General features: G+C 35.6%; 1 protein-coding gene across 1 annotated transcript in view; it reads right to left on the bottom strand.

Moving 5' to 3' along the window:
- Positions 1-16,970, bottom strand: part of MALRD1 (MAM and LDL receptor class A domain containing 1) — a 788,164-nt gene that overhangs the window by 226,015 nt on the left and 545,179 nt on the right. The window contains exon 31 of the mRNA XM_049626634.1: positions 5,216-5,344. Within this exon, the coding sequence (XP_049482591.1) occupies positions 5,216-5,344 (129 nt within the window). The remainder of the gene's footprint in view (positions 1-5,215; positions 5,345-16,970) is intronic.

Here is a 16,970-nt window from a genome sequence, read left to right as displayed (position 1 = left end):
AGGGAGGGAGGGAGGGAGGGAGGGAGGAAGGGAGGGAGGGAGGAAGGGAGGAAGGGAGGGAGGGAGGGAGGGAGGAAGGAAGGAAGGAAGGAAGGAAGGAAAGAAGGAAGGAAGGAAGGAAAGAGAAAGGAGAAAAGCCTTTTTTTTTTTTTAACTATCCTGGGGCTTTTCTTTCTAAAAGGGATACCTTCTCAAAATTTCCATGTATATCTCATTAGCCTCTGGTGGCTGCAGGGAAGTCTGGAAAAGATGGCATTTGTATTTGGTCACAAAGCTGCCCCAAATAAAACCAGAGTTCTGTTTTTAAGAAACAAAAAGGGGTGCTAGGCAACTAATAGGAACTACCATGATGTCTAAACTTGTTGAGGTTAAAATTTCTGCTACAAGCATATTAATTAATGTATCTTTTCCATTCCACCTAGCAAATCCTACTCACCTTTGAATGCTCGATTTATGTCTTATCTTTCCTTTTCAGACCATTTCAGTTCTCTGAAATTATGTGTACATGTGTGGTTTATGGCACTTAACAGCAACTATAGTCATTAGAATTCATTTGGAAATTCATTACTTCTTCATTGTAGATCGTCATCGTAATTGTTTACCATTGAATTACTAAAAACATTTCTATGTGAGTGGTATTACTACTTAACCCTGTTACAACCATAAGTGCTTCCATATAGAACTATTAAATGATAGATGATACAAGGAACTCTGTAATATTCCTTGGTGATGATTATGTGGTCAGTATTTTTTAATGGTTATTGTTTTGGAAAAAAATATTTTCTAAATTGTGACCTTTGTCATGATTCCTCGAATAGATTCAAAGCATTACTAACAACATTTAAACTACTGGCATTTTCCCAGTGGGAGGGTATTCAGCCACATGGTTGTATGGTTAGTGTAAATTTTGGTCAATTTATATTTTTTAAGAGCTGGCCCCGTAATTGATTATTGTTCATTACTCATATCCACATATTTGCCTTATTTTGCTATACCATAATGTATCATACTTGAATATTTAATACTTTATCCTCAGTGTGAAATTGCTTCATAGAGCACTACATTGATAAGAATCTCAAAGAGTCTCGGTTCAGTGGGAAAGAAGGATCTGACTGGATAATGATGTTTGTAACTGTTGTAAAGGCAGGCGAGAATGTTTTCACCCACACCTTGCACATCCCTAGCCTAGAATACAAAGCACACTTAATACAAGCTTTAGGTGACAATGTTCTTCCATGTAAGAAAAGAGCACATTTTTTTAAACAATTTTTTTAACGTTTATTTAGTTTTTGAGAGACAGAGAGAGACCGAGCATGAGAAGGGGAGGGGCAGAGACAGAGAGGGCGTCACAGAATCCGAAGCAGGCTCCAAGCTCTGAGCTGTCAGCAGAGAGCCTGACAAGGGCTCGAACTCAGGAGCCGTGAGATCATGATCTGAGCTGAAGTCAGACACTTACCTGACTGAGCCACCCAGGTGCCCCAAAAAGAGCACATTTTTAAACTCAACTGTTTATTTTAAAAAGAAGTGATTTTGTTTTTTCTAAATGGTGCATTTTTGCAACAGAAGTTAGAGATGCAAACGAAAATTTTATCTTTATTTATAACCTGCAGTAAAAATTTACTCATGAGGAACAGCTACATTTAACTTCTAGTAAGTATAAAGTACATGAAATATATACACTATGACTGATAAGTTTCAAGAGAATATAAAAATAATGAAATGGAAGAGGCCAACATTATTAATCCTTGAAGACTGAACAAATATGTTCTTTATGGCATTTAATTCTCAAAGCACTCTATAGGTTGGATGTGATTATATCTAATATAAAGATGAGAAAATGAGTCTCTGAGAATTTAAATAATCATTCAGCATGTGAGGGTCAATATCAAAATGAAGTCTTCAGTTTAATAAACCAAAAGTCCATTTCTTCCTTCTATTTCTCCAAAGGTCATTTAAAAACCTTTGTCATTTATTTCATCATCCACAATAGATTATCGGATTGCAGGAATCTAACCCTGATGCATCCAATGTATCCCAAACACTATCAACATAAAATTCTGATGAAGTCAATTTGCAGAATCAATAAGTCACCTGTATACTCCTGTGTGTGGACATGAACAACGCCTATCAAAAGGTCTTTAGGAAAGTGACTATTTCATTTGTCAACATATTGTTTTAATTTTATTAAATTCAAATACAGCTTGCAGTTGTCCACCAAAGTTGTAGGTAACACGAACAAATATAAGTACATAACGGACTCAGTTTCTGAAAATCAAAACTGCCTTTGTACTGTGGGAAAATAAAAATCACATAAAGCAGTCCGAGAAGAAAAATGAGTGAAGGCAAGGAAACAAAAGCAACATTCATATTTGAAAACCAAAATACCTAATAACTATTTATGTTTTATAAGCCTATATTGCATGGGCACATGTAATTCTGCAACTATACTTCCAAAATAAACCATGATAACCTTATTATTATTATCACTTGTTACATTTCAAAAGTAATAAGAATTTTTAAAATTTATTACCAACTTTAAAAAAAACCAAAGAACACTATATTTTACTATATTCCCCCTGCCCTGCCCACCCACCCCACACACACCGGTTTTTGCCTCCACCGTTACTACGGTTATTGAAGTTTACGACAAAGTCTTATTCATTTTTATACATTCGTTGTTTAGAAAGTTGTTCCTAGCCCATACTAAGAATAGGAATAAATGGAAGAATATATTCCGTATGTAAATGTTTTCAAAACATTCCTCTCTTAAAATGAGAGGAAGAAAAAATTTTTAATTCTTTAAATTAAATTAAATTAAATTAAATTATTTAATTAAGTAATTATTTTTCTATGTGCATGTGAGAGCCGTCCTTTATCCTCTCTGGATTATGTATATCAATGTCATAATGTTCCAAATATTTTTCCTTAGAATCTTTCTTTGTTTTGCTCGCGGTTATTAAATACTCTACTTGTTAGGCCCGGTGGAAAATTAGTGATTTCACAAATGGTTTGGAGCATTGTTTTAGAGCACCATTGGAATCAGTTCTCTACTGTCAGTATCAAAGAAATATTTTTTGGTGCACCTAAGGAAAACAGCTGGAAAGAACAACTAACTGGAATTTAAGTAAAAACTTAAAAAAAAAAAAAAAAGAATACTAGAAAGTATTTTTCAACGTATTATAAATTTTGTTGGAGATTGCATATATATTATAAGGGAAATAAATAATAGTTTATAAAATCAAGATTATTATACTACTGGGGCACTGACAGTACCATTTTAAGAAGTGCCTATGATTTTCACTCCCTTTTATATTTTGATTTTAAAATGAAAGTATAGGATTAATGTTGAGAAATTTATGCTAAATGAAATAAGCCAGTCACAGAAAGACAATTACTGTATGATTCCAAATACTGTGTAAAGTACCTAGAGTTGTCACATGCATAGAAACAGGAAAGAAAATGGTGGCTTTCAGGGGCTGGGAGAGGGAAAATGGATGATTATTGTTTAAAGGGCATAGAGTTTCGATTTCTCCAGATGAAGAAGTTCTAGAAATGGATGGTGGGGAAGTCTACAATAATGCGAATGCACGTAAGGCCACTGAACTATACAGTTAGGAATGGTTAAAATGGTAAATTTTATATTATGTATATTTTACCACAATTTAATAAATGTAATAAATGAAAACAAAGAGAAAATGAACACTTCAGAAGCATCATTACTATAAGATGCTGAGGAATAAAAACGATATTAAGTTTAAAATAAAAACTTAAACATGCCTTTTGTGGTTCTCCCTTCCTATACATGCATGACATTTTCCCAGGGGTAGAGTTGAACCCTTTCTCTCTTTGACTCTAAGCTAGGCTTTTTAATTTGAATGACCATTAGAAAGAACCAAGAGTGACATTCTAGACTTTCCAAGGCTAAGCCATAAGAATTCTTGTTGTTTTTTTCCTATGGATCCTAGAATGCTTGTTCTTTTTTTTTTTTTTTTTAATGTTTATTTATTTTTGAGACAGAGAGAGACAGAGCATGAGTGGGGGAGGGACAGAGAGAGAGGGAGACACAGAATCCGAAGCAGGCCAGGCTGTGAGCTGTCAGCACAGAGCCCGATGCGGGGCTAGAACCTGTCAACCGCGAGATCATGACCTGAGCTGAAGTTGGACGCTCGACCGACTGAGCCACCCAGGCGCCCCTAGAATGCTTGCTCTTGAGATCATTTACTCTGGTAAAAGCCAGTCCCATGCAAGATATCTGATTGTCTTGTGATAGCTATGCTATGGAAAGCCCAAGCCACATTTGATTACCCTGGAGGATGAGACGCCATGTCAAACCAAACAGAGAGACCAAAGAGAACCAATGTGCCAAACATGGAGGGGATAAAGCTATCTTTAAAGTGACTCTCCTGTTTCAGCTATACTAGTTGAAGACATGTAGATCAGAGACAATTGGCATTGCTGATTCTTTTCGCAGTTAATGATCCACAAAATTAAAAGCCAAATGAAACTTTTATAGGCCCCTAACTTTTAGCGTAGTTTCCTATGCAGCAAACACTGCAACAGGTAGCCTGTGTGGTACCAAGATTCCATTCGAACGCTCGTCAGTAAGACATATGAAAAAAACTTCTTTGGATTTAAATACATACTCACATTTTAAAATTACGTACTTGCTTTTATACATGACTTTTAGACATCACTTGAATTAAAGCTTCAATTGAAAAAACAAAAACAAAAACAAAAACAATGTGGCCAATCTAGTCCTCTTTTCCCAGAGCAATGTAATTGATAAAATGAATCATTAAACTAATATTTATTTAAAGTGCTCACTTTTAACCTCATGTATAAAATCAACCATCTTTTGGAAAAGGCATGGAAAAGGAAATGAAAAGCAATGAAGAAATGTAGATGGCTAGGTCAGTTTCTGGCAATTAAAATTCTGACCCCACACACAGTTCTGCACAATGACATGTTGAGAAATTTCTGTGACGAGATTTGCTGCAGTGTTTAGTATGGGGGTAAAATGGTTGAGAGAGCTGAAATTTAGATATGTGGAGAGAGAAGTTGGAGAAAAAAAAAAACAACATTTTGGCTACTTTAAATCTACTCCAGTGCATGAAAAGAACACGTCCTCTCAGTCACCAATGCCGATATGTTACTTTCCTAATAAAATGCAAATCTGTGCTGAATGGGCTGCATTAGAGCAGCCAAGTCCACTTACCACAGTGAGCCTCATCAGACCTATCGGAGCAGTCTGGTTTATAGTCACAGACAAGGTGAGATGCAACACACTTGTTGTCATGGCACAAAAAATCAGTGGCTTCTGGGCAAATCTCAGAAGTCTCTCCCACTGGGGAAAAAGATAAAAGCAAAAAGTCATTTTTATAATATTTTATTCAATATTAGTGGTCTCTTAGTGGTTTTATAGATTCCACACTTAAATAAATGACTGATTTTTAATAGTTGTCCAAGGCAGACTTCTAGACAACTCCACCCACCTCAGTACCACATCCAATTTCTCAGTAAGTTTATGTGGATTGCACTTTCAAAATCACCTTTGATCGGCCGAGGGTTGACCATTATCTATTATCTAAATAAGTCTTATTCAAGACCCTAAAAATGTTTTGCTTTGGTTCTGGCTTAGTTTTCTAGTCTCATTTTCTGCAACTGTCCTCATGAGCACCTGCAATGAAACTACCGTATAAGGTTTCACAGATAGATCACTGGCTCTTCATCCTTCCACGTGTCCACATACATTGCTTCCTTTACCTACCCTGACCATTCCCTCCTGTGCCCCTGGTGGTCTGCTCAACCTCAAGACTCAAGGAAACAGCTGCTCTGTCCCCTTGTTTTGCCTTTTCTTTGTCATCCAAGCCCCAGGTTGGGTACCTACGTTTAATGTCCCCTAAGAACCTTTCTATTCCTATGTGAAATGTTTACCACCTCATATAAGAGCTGTATCACATGTCCGTCTGCCCTCCAGTCTCCAAACCCCTTGGAAACCCAAGTGGTGGATGTGTTTTCTGAGGCCAAACCCAGCATCTAATCTGTAGTTTGTACTTAATAAATGCTGGGTATAATAATTGAAGACATAATGGTTTCATCTCAAGGAAGCTTAGGAAAGTGAATTAACACACAATTTTCAAAGCAATTCACACCTTTTAATTGAACATACAGGGTTCAATTAAATTAATTGAACATAATTAACATACAGTGTTATATTAGTTTCAGGCATACGATACAAAGATTTAATAATTCTATACATTACTCAGTGCTCATCAACGTAAGTATACTTTTAATCCTCTTTATGTCTTTCACCCATATCCCCACGCACTTCCCATCGTAATCATCAGTTTATTCTCTGTATTTAAGAGACTGCTATTTTGTTTGTCTCTTTTTTTGTCTGCTTGGTTTGTTTAATAAATTACACATCTTAGTGGAATCATATGGTATTTGTCTTTAGCATTATATCCTCTAGGTCCATCCATGGCTGAGTAATATTCCATTTTATTTATATTCCACATCTTTATCCATTCATCTGTGGATGGATACTTGGGTTGCTTTGATATAGTTGGCTATTGTAAATAATGCTGCAATAAACATAAGTGTGAATACATCTTTGCGAATTAGTGTTTTCATTTGCTTTGGATAAATACCCAGTAGTGGAATTATGGGATACTACAGTAATTCTATTTTTATTTTTTTTTAAGTTTATTTATTTATTTTGAGAGATAAAGAGAGATAAACAGAGAGAGAATCCCAAGCAGGCCCTGGACGATCAGCACAGAGCCTGATGTGAGGCTCAAACTCACAAACTATGAGATCATGACCTGAGCTGAAATCAAGAGTCTGCTGCTTAAACCACTGAGCCACCCAGGCATCCCAGTAGTTCTACTTTTAATTTTTAATTTTTTGAGGAAACCCCATACTGTTTTCTGCCATGGCTGCACCAATCTCATTCCAATCAATAATGCACAAGGGTTCTTTTTCACTGCATCCTCAAAAACATTTGCTATTTCTTCTGTGTTCTGTTGCTGTGTTATTGTTTTTTTCCTTTCCTTTGAGTCATTCTGACAGGTGTAAGGTGATAGCTCATTGTTTTGATTGCATTTTTCTGATGGTTAGTGATGTTGAACACTTTTTTCATGTGTCCTCAGGCCCTGTGTATATCTTGTTTGGAAAAATGTCTATGTGTCCTCTGCCCATTTTTAAAATATGATTATTATTTTTATTATTCAGTTTTGGTGTTGAGTTGTGTAAGTTATTTATATATTTTGGGTATTAACCCCTTACTAGACATATCATTTGAAAATATCTTCTCCCATTGAGTAGATTGCCTTTTTGTTTAGTTGATGGTTTCCTTTGTTGTGCAAAAGTTTGTGGGTTTTTGTTGTTGTTGTTTTGCTTTTAGGCCCAATAATTAATTTTGCTTTTGTTTCCCTTGACTATATATATATATCTTCCCTTCAGGATATATATATAGAGAAAAATGTTTCTATGCTTGATAGCAAAGAAATTTATGCCCATGTTTTCTTCTAGGAATTAGTTTCAGGTCTCATATTTAGGTCTTTAATCCATTCTGAGTTTATTTTTGTGTATGGTGTGAGAAAGTGGTACAGTTTCTTTCTTTTCCATGTAGTTGTCCAGTTTTTCCAACACCATTTGTTGAACAGACTGTCTTTTCCCCAATGTATATTGTTGCCTCCTCTATTGTATAACTGCGGGTTTATTTCTAGATTCTCCTATTTTGTTCTATTGATGTATGTGTTTATTTTTATGCCATCACCATGCTATTTTGATTACTACACTTTTGCAGTATATCTTGAAATCTGGGATTGTGATACTTCAGCATTGTTTTTTTTTCAAGACTGCTTTGGTTATTTAGGGTATTTTGTGGTTCCATACAAATTTTAGGAATATTTTTTCTAGTTCTGTGAAAAATGTCATTGGTATTTTGATAGGGATTGCATTAAATCTGTACATTGTTTTGAGTAGTATGGCCACTTTAACAATTGTAACAAGTAAATTCAACCATTAAAACTTTTTAAAATGTTTATTTATTTTTGAGAGAGAAAGAGAACAGAGCGTGAGTGGGGGAGGGGCAGAGAGAGAGGGAGACATGGAATCTGAAGCAGGCTCCAGACTCTGAGGTGTCAGCACAGAGCCTGACACAGTTCTCTGGCTCACAAACCATGAGATCATGACCTGAGCCGAAGTCAGATGCTTAACCAACTGAACCACCTAGGCGCCCCAAATTCCACCAAAGATTTAAAGAAGTGTTAATACCAATTCTTTGCAAACAAACTATTCAAAAAATAAATAAGTAAAGAAGAAGGAAAGTTTCCAAATTCATTCTATAAGGCCAGCTTTACCCTGATACTGAAACCAGATATAGACAATACCAAAAAAGAGAACTACAGGCCCATATCTCTGATGAACATGGATGTAAAAATCTTCAATAAAATATTAGCAAACCAGATCCAGCAAAACACTAAAAAAATCATTCACCACAATCACGTGGGATTCATTTCCTGGATGCAAGGATGGCTCAATGTTCAAAAATCAATCAACATGACACATTACATTAAATAGAGAGAGGACAAAAACCATACGATCATCTCAGCAGATGCAGAAAAAATTATTTGAGGAAGTACAACATAAATTCATGATAAAAACTGTCAACAAAGAGTAGAACATACTTCAACCTAATAAGGGCCATATATGAAAAATCCACAGTTAACATCATACTCAATGGAGAAAAACTAAGAGCTTTTCCTCTAAGATCAGGGAAAAGACAGGTTGTCCACTCTCACCACTTTTATTCAAGGTAGTACTGAAAGCCCTAGCCACAGCAATCAGACAAGAAAAGGAAATAGACAGCATCCAGACTGGTAAGGAGGTAAAATTTTCACTATTTGCAGATGAGGTGATACTATATATAGAAAACCCTAAAGACTCCACCAAACCTGCTAGAACTAATAGATGGGATTCAGTAAAGTCACAGCATACAAATTTAATATACAGAAAGTGTTGCATTTCTATACACTAATAATAACATTGCAGAAAAAAAAATTAAGAAAAAAGTTCCATTTACAATTGCACCAAAAATAGGGGCGCCTGGGTGGCTCAGTCAGTTAAGCAACTGACTCTTGCTTTTGGCTCAGGTCATGATCGCACAGTTTGTGAGCTCGAATCCTGCACTGTCAGTGAAACCCTGCTTGGGATTCTCTGTCTCCCTCTCTCTCTGCCGCTCCCCCTTTATCTATCTCTAATAAATAGAATTTAAAAAAAAGCAAAAAAAAAATTGCACCAAAAATAATAAAATACCTAGGAAGAAACTTAACCATGGAACTGAAAGACCTGTACTCTGAAAGCTATAGAACATTGATGAAAGAAGTTGAAGATGATACCAAAAAATGGAAAGATATTCCACTCTCATGGATTGGAAGAACAAATATTGTTAAGAGTCCATATTACCCAAAGCAATCTACAGCAGTTCACATATCTGAATATCATTGTAAATGAAATTAAGTCCAATGATGATACTTCGTACCTTCAAAGAAGTATGCAGTAAAGGTCCCAAACTACTTTTGCCTAATTCAACAAATTAAATAAAGCTCAGCAATCCCTTTGTTACATAGATTATTATAGGTTTAGAGCTGGTGTGCCTAAGGGGAGGGTAATTCATTCGAGGGGAGGGTAATTTTCTCAAGGTTCGGTAAATCTCTAAGGATTTGATAAAAATTCATTTCCCTAGTTTTGGAATCATCCCCATAATACAATAGTTAAAGCCTGTATAATTTCTAGAAATAATTTACCAGTAAATTGCAGTATAAATATAAAGAATGAAGAGAAGGCATCTGAGAAAACAGCAAATATATTAACTGTGGGCATCAACAAGAAGAACTAAAGGTCATGTTCATTGAGTGGTTTAGAATCTTTGCCACATAATTTTTAATTAACACTAGTGAGAATTTACAGTTAACCCAGAGCAGTATGTGGATATTATTTAGTATGCAAGTCTGAGCATTGGAGATTATTTTATTTTTCCATGCCATAGGCTGTGGAGCCATATATAATTATCCCACAGAGGAAATGTGTTTTGACTTTAAATACGTAGTTCTTTAGTTTTTAAAAATGACTCAAATAGACTACATAACTCAATGAGGCTTATTTCCTTAACAATACGGAATAGCAAAGACAGGAAAAGAAATCAAGTCAGTGCTTTGAATTGCAGCAAACCAAGCAATGACTAATTTCTATAGCATATGAGTCTTACCAAGAAAAAACAAAAAAGAGCCTATAATTCTTAAAAAAGGTAGATGTTCTTTAAGACAAGAATATAATCAGACAGTTGCTACCAAAATCATTGCAGTAAATAGAAAAGGTAGATTATTTTAGTGGGAATGTCTTACATGTATTCAGCCATTTTCAATTTATTAATTCAGACAAACTGATAAAAGCAGTATTTACTAACCGGGTTGACAAATATACAAAATTAAAGATAATCCCACATATTCTGTAGTTAATAATGTAAGAATGGAAAGAACACTGGTGTTCGGAATAGAGAGTTGACAATTTGGCTGGCAGAAAATGGCATATAAAAACCACTAGATTAAATATTTATTTTAGAAAAAAAAAAACTGACAGAGTCCTAAAGACCTAAAACTAAAGCCTAAACTTAAAAATCCTAGAAAGAAGAACAGGTCTATAATATACTATAGCTGTAACATAAAATATTGGATCCCATAAAAGCATGATGTATATGTAAAACTAATCCACTGTGGATTTGAACAAACTGCCACCAACCTGAAAATAATTCCAATTTAAAACAGATTTTATTCTGCTCTGAAACAGACTTTACAACCAAGAAGCTCTTGTACCTTCAATTTTATGTATGGATTAAAATAATTTTATACACAGGGTTCATTATACATAACTAGATATAATCGTTCTATAGACTATATTTGTGGGCAAACACTAGTTTTATCATCTTTTTCAAGGCAAGATATTCAATATGTTCTTAGTTTCAGACAGTAAGTTTCACGTGGGCATGTGTATTTTAAGCACCTTCATTTTTCATGCAGAATATACTTATCATATGCAAGACATAAAAGACATAATGGGCATATTCCCTGCCTTTGAAGACCATGCTATTGAGTTGGTAATGTCATGTCTTCTTAGGTGACTCTTCACTCTGACAGTTTCTCAGGTTTCCCAGGTTGCTGATGACTTACATTTGGAGAGTACTGGCCAAGTATTTTGTAGGATACATTTCTACTGGCATTATTTTCCTCCTCTTGATAGAATTAATGGGTTTGGGGAAGAAAGAATACAGAGGTGTTATTTTCATCACCTAATGACAAGGGTACACGCTATTAATAGGACTTGGCACTGTTTCTGTTGACCTTGTTCCCCTGTCTGGTGAACCATGATTTTCCACCGTAAAGTTACTCTTTTTCTATCCCTTTCCATACTGCGTTCTTTGGAAGGAAATTACTGGGTGCAGGCCACATCTAAGGTGAACTATGCTCTCTTCCTTCAGGGCACAGAATCTACATTAATTAATCTAAGTTAATTATTTGGAATTCTTATACATGGGAACGTTGTCTCTTCTCTCTCATTTATGTATTTATTCAGTCAATATTTATATTGTTATGGACTCAAGAACATGTATAATTTGAGTCATAATAGAAGGCAACTTTGTTGCTCAAACTGTTCAAGCTTTGGCCAAGAGGAGCTCTTTTAATTGGCTCCTCTGTCCCTTTGACACACCCCATCAATGTAAACTTTTCTCTTTTTTTTACAACGTAGACTTTTCTTTTTACATACTACCTTATTTTCTAGCACTATCGGTTGCTTCACGCTCATCTTGTGTGTTTCCTGGCCCCGTCCTAGAATTTCTCCAAGAAGCCCTGATTCTTTTTAATGGAACATGCTATCAGAAACCAATCTCTGGGGACCACATTGCTTCTTGCCATTAAGGTGTCATTGTTCCTAAGCTATAATGACTATATGTTTACATCCAGCGATGTTATCAATTTGGAATCTTATTTATTCATCCTAGAAACACGTATTGAGCAATTGCCAGACAACATGGTGGATACTGCAATAGTTCTTACCTTCAAAGAATTTACAACCTGGTGATAAAAGCGTATGTTATACATGTTTAGCCTTATAATTAAACGTATGCATGTGTTGCTCTCAGACAACAGTAAAAAGTAGTACTAGCTTATAGTGTTGCATTAATAAATATTTAATACAGTTGATTTAATTCAGTTGATGGCCTTTCAAAGTGTCTATCATCTCAGTTGGTCATTTAACCAATTAGAAAGATAGACCAGACCACCTGACTGAGACCAAGTACTTTCTTATGAATTTCCTTTTTAAAACTCCATCCTTGTTGGTTTCCTTAACACGTCAGTTTGGCAACATGTTGAAAATATGGAAGATTCAGATCTGTTTGAAGAAAGAGCAACATCTGGTGTAGAGGAGAAATAGGCTAAAGAGTATTTTGGAAAAAAATCATGCACCTCAAACCTCCCTTCACAGATGAACTGCTTATTTTGCTTGAGTGCTCTCTGGTTCTAGAAATGCTATCAGGGGCAAGTTTGCAAGTGAAAGGAGATCTCAACACTGCTGAGGGCTTAATATCGCCTGACCTGTATTTTCAAGCATCCGGAAATTAACAATACCTTCCATAGTTTCTATTCAGCAGGAGCATTTAAATCCATCTTATGTTAGAAAAATTGCTAGGTTTTAAGAAGGTCAGTGCAGGGGCGCCTGGGTGTCGCAGTCGGTTAAGCGTCCGACTTCAGCCAGGTCACGATCTCGCGGTCCGTGAGTTCGAGCCCCGCGTCAGGCTCTGGGCTGATGGCTCGGAGCCTGAAGCCTGTTTCCGATTCTGTGCCTCCCTCTCTCTCTGCCCCTCCCCCGTTCATGCTCTGTCTCTCTCTGTCCCAAAAATAAAAAAAATAAAAAAAAATAAAAAAAAAGGTTGAAGAAGGTCAGTGCACATATCAGACAATTCACAGCAGGACTTCTGAAAATGCAACCTCAGTGATCTCGTGTTGAAATTATCGGAAGTGTTATCAGAGTTACTCGGCCATGTCTTAGTGTTTGGGGACACATAAAAAATGAGATTTGACTGGTGATACACAGAAGCAAGGTGCACACTAAATGGGAAATATCCTAAAGACTGATTTTTCATGTTTGTACGCAAAAAGGCGACTTTATAAACTGCTCCTCGGCATGAGACTCAGATTTTTAACTTTTAAGATTTTTTTTTCTTAGATCTGGACATATGTTAAATATCCAGTTTTCTTTATGGACTCTTCATATTATTTAAGAGCAATAGAGGCACCTGGGTGGCTCAGTCAGTTAAGCATCCGACTTAGCTCACGTGATGATCTCAGTGTTCATGGGTTTGAGCCCTGCATCGGGCTCTATGCTGACAGCTCAGAGCCTGGAGCTGGCTTCGGATTGTGTGTGTCTCTCTCTCTACCCCTCCCCCACTCATACTCTGTCTCTCTATCTCTCAAAAATAAATAAACATTAAAATAAAAAAAGAACAAGGATTGCTGAACCCTATGCCATACACACATCAAATCAGTGACTTAACGGTTTAGACAAAAATTATTATTAGAAGGCCCGAGAAGAAGGAGGGAGAAATTAGAAGAAAACAAAACACCACCACCAACAAAACTCAGAATGTGATACCTTTATGCAAGAACACTTTCAGTGGTTTAGTGATTAGACGTCCTCACTCTCTCCCACCTCTTTTCTATCCTTCATATCCTTGTTCAGCTATCTGATGAGTACCTGATTGCCATTTTAAAAGAAGCATCAACCCTTTCCATTCTGGACCTCACAGTTGCCTCTGATATGCCAAAAATGCCTTCTTTTTCTAAACCCTCAGTTCCTTTAGCTCCTTGGCTAAACGAATGAATCCTTTTCCCGCTACTCTGCCATTTCTTCACCTTCCTTCTCATCTTGGCTCCTTTTCCAGGGCAAGTCTTTTAAATGCTAGCAGAACAAATTGTAACCCTGCTTTATTTTCCTCTGCTCTTCCTTGGGCATCATGGTTTTATTTGCCACCTGGGGGCTGATAATCTGCTATCCACATCTCAATCTGAATGTTTTCCTGAGTTGAGAACCTTACGATACATTGTCTGTTGGATTTTTCTACAACATGTCACACATGATAAACATGACAAAAAGATGCATATGCTGCCTTCTTTTGCCTGTTACTTTATCTTTCCCTACTTCCGGCCTCACAAATATACCTCGTAATGCTCATCTATGCATGGTCCACAGATGCACATCTTTTTCACCCATTTTTGCCTTTATTACGTTTCTATGCGCTCATCTCATAATCATTAGCAAAAATGACCTTGATTTTCTTAAGGTTGGTAAAATTGGTTTCAGAGAAAGAAACTCAAAAAGAATATAAGCAGTTAATCGCATCTATTATTGATCTATGTTGGTCTGACTGTAGAAGGAGGAGGACTACAACAATGGCCAATAATACACGAATCCCATGTAAAAAAATATATAGCCTTCCTAAGTTTATAAGGTTCTAGCGCCTCTCTGATTTCTATATCATTAATGGACTTTAATGAAGAATAAGAGATTTTGAAATGCTGAACAATCTAATTCAGACTTTTTAATTAGCTCATCTTGTCTATTATTTATGTAGTAAGGTTACTCCAGGACACTGTTATATAATTTTCAATTTATGTGCAAATTTCAGGGTCAAACAATGACCAAGTTATGCTTTTCTGCATAAAATGAATACAAACAAGTCTAATAACAGTATTATCTTTGACCCTTGCTATTGAACTCCCTCATATTTGTAAGATGTATAAAATTTTATTCTGCGCTCTATCGTCAATAGAGTATTTCAATCAGATCTTCAGAATTTAATAGGAGCACTGTGGACCGATGATGATTATTAAAGTTGAGACTCAAACATTTGGAGGTACTCTGTAATTATAAACTAATTTACAAAAAATTTCAATATTTAAAATATTTTTTAACAAAATCTTAACATCTGCCTGAGTAAAATCTGTAATAGCTGTGTGATTTGGTTAAATTAATTGATCTTTCTTTTTTTTTTTTAAGTTTATTTATTTATTTTGAGAAAGAGAGAGGACAGGGGAGGGGCAGAGAGAGAGAATCCCAAACAACTGTGAGATCTCACAAACCGTGAGATCATGACCCAAGCCAAAATCAAGAGTCAGATGCTTAACTGACTGACCCACTCAGCCACCCCAAATTACTTGATCTTTCTGAGGAGCAGAACCCTTCTCTGACAGATGCAGATATTCAAGTTCCTATATGGATTTGATGTGAACATTAAATGAGATAATGTATGCAGAGTTTTCAGTATATGCTGGACAGTTTGGTAAATGTTCTATTAATGTTAGTGTTTCCATATTTTCTTGATTATTGACTGCTTGCTGTCTCAAAACCTTAATTTCTTTATGTATAAAATGGGTTCTTATAAGATTTAGCTGAAATAAAATATATAAAGCTGGTGAAATTGTCCTTGATTTATAGGTGTTGGAAGTCGTAATTCATTCATCCTACGCCAGCATTCTTTCTATAACAAAACACTATTTGTGAAAACATTAATAATATTTTATATTATCATTTACTTTTTTAAAACATTTTTTTAAGTTTATTTATTTTGAGAGAGAGAGAGAGCGAAAGCACGAGTTGGGGAGGGGCAGAAAGAGGGAGAGAGAGAAGAGAGAGAGAATCCCAAGCAAGCTACACACTGTGAGTGTGGAGCTCCATGCAGGGCTTGAACTCACAAGTCGTGAGCTCATGACCTGAGCCAAAGACAGATACTTAACTAACTGAGCCACCCAGGCACCCCTATATTATCATTTACTTTCTAAACAGAATTAGAAAATGATATCAGTATTAACAGATTGTACTAATTGTTGATTACAATATGCTATGTATTGTTTTAATTACTCTGCAAAGATTAAATCAATACATTTTCACAGTAAATCAATTTTATAGAAGAGGCACAGTGTGGTTAACTAACTTGTCCCAGTCCACACAGCTGAGAAATTGTAGCATTAAAATTCAAACTCAGGCAATGATTTCAAAGCCTATCAGGCTATATAATATCTAAGATATTGGTTTTCCAATCAAAAGAAATCAAAATGAGAATATAATTAAAGTGCATGTTCTATACTTTTAAGGAAATTTGGAAAATGATAAAAATATTTAATAGTAGAGGTTTTCTTAGAACACAAAATAATACTTTTAGACTAGAAACACCTGGGTGATCAATAGATTCACTGTCAAACTCAACATTGTATTTAAATTGCTTAATATGTTTCATAAGTTATTTTAAAGAAAAGCTCACCAAACAGTACATTATTTCCTAAAGACTAAAGCAAGACTGACATCTGGGGAAAAGATGTACATTTTATATGGCTAAGCTTTCAAAAAAATATATTATAATTTTTCATAATACATGTTACAAAACATCCCAAACACCTTCATGTTAATACTGTATTTGACATTTTTAAAAAATATTATGGACAGAAAATCATTTTTCGACTAGCAGTTTTGGCAGTGTTAGATTTTAGTCACCTTATTAAGACCATCTAAGAGGAAATATCTACATTGTGTAACAAAATATTGAAATATGTTTTCACATATAGGAGTCTTCAAAGCCAGAAATGGAATGGATTCAGCCAACTGGAAACTGCTATTGAAATCTGCAGACAACTTCACTGGCTCAGGACCTACTCATGGCAGGGATTTATTGGAGCCTCCCACACAAAAGTGAATAGCCGACTTATACCTGCTGCCTTAGAGTTAATGGGAAACCTGCCCCTGAGAAGTGGTAGATGGATATATATGGATATGAATATGGATGCATATACATATGGCCATACAAATATATGTATATGTATATGTATATGTATATGTATATGTATATGTATATGTAT

Source organism: Panthera uncia, chromosome B4 (genome assembly GCF_023721935.1).
Source record: "Panthera uncia isolate 11264 chromosome B4, Puncia_PCG_1.0, whole genome shotgun sequence".
NCBI classification, from domain to species: Eukaryota; Metazoa; Chordata; class Mammalia; order Carnivora; family Felidae; genus Panthera; species Panthera uncia.
Note: the sequence above shows the minus strand (reverse complement) of the source record. Positions and strands in the feature narration are given on the sequence as shown.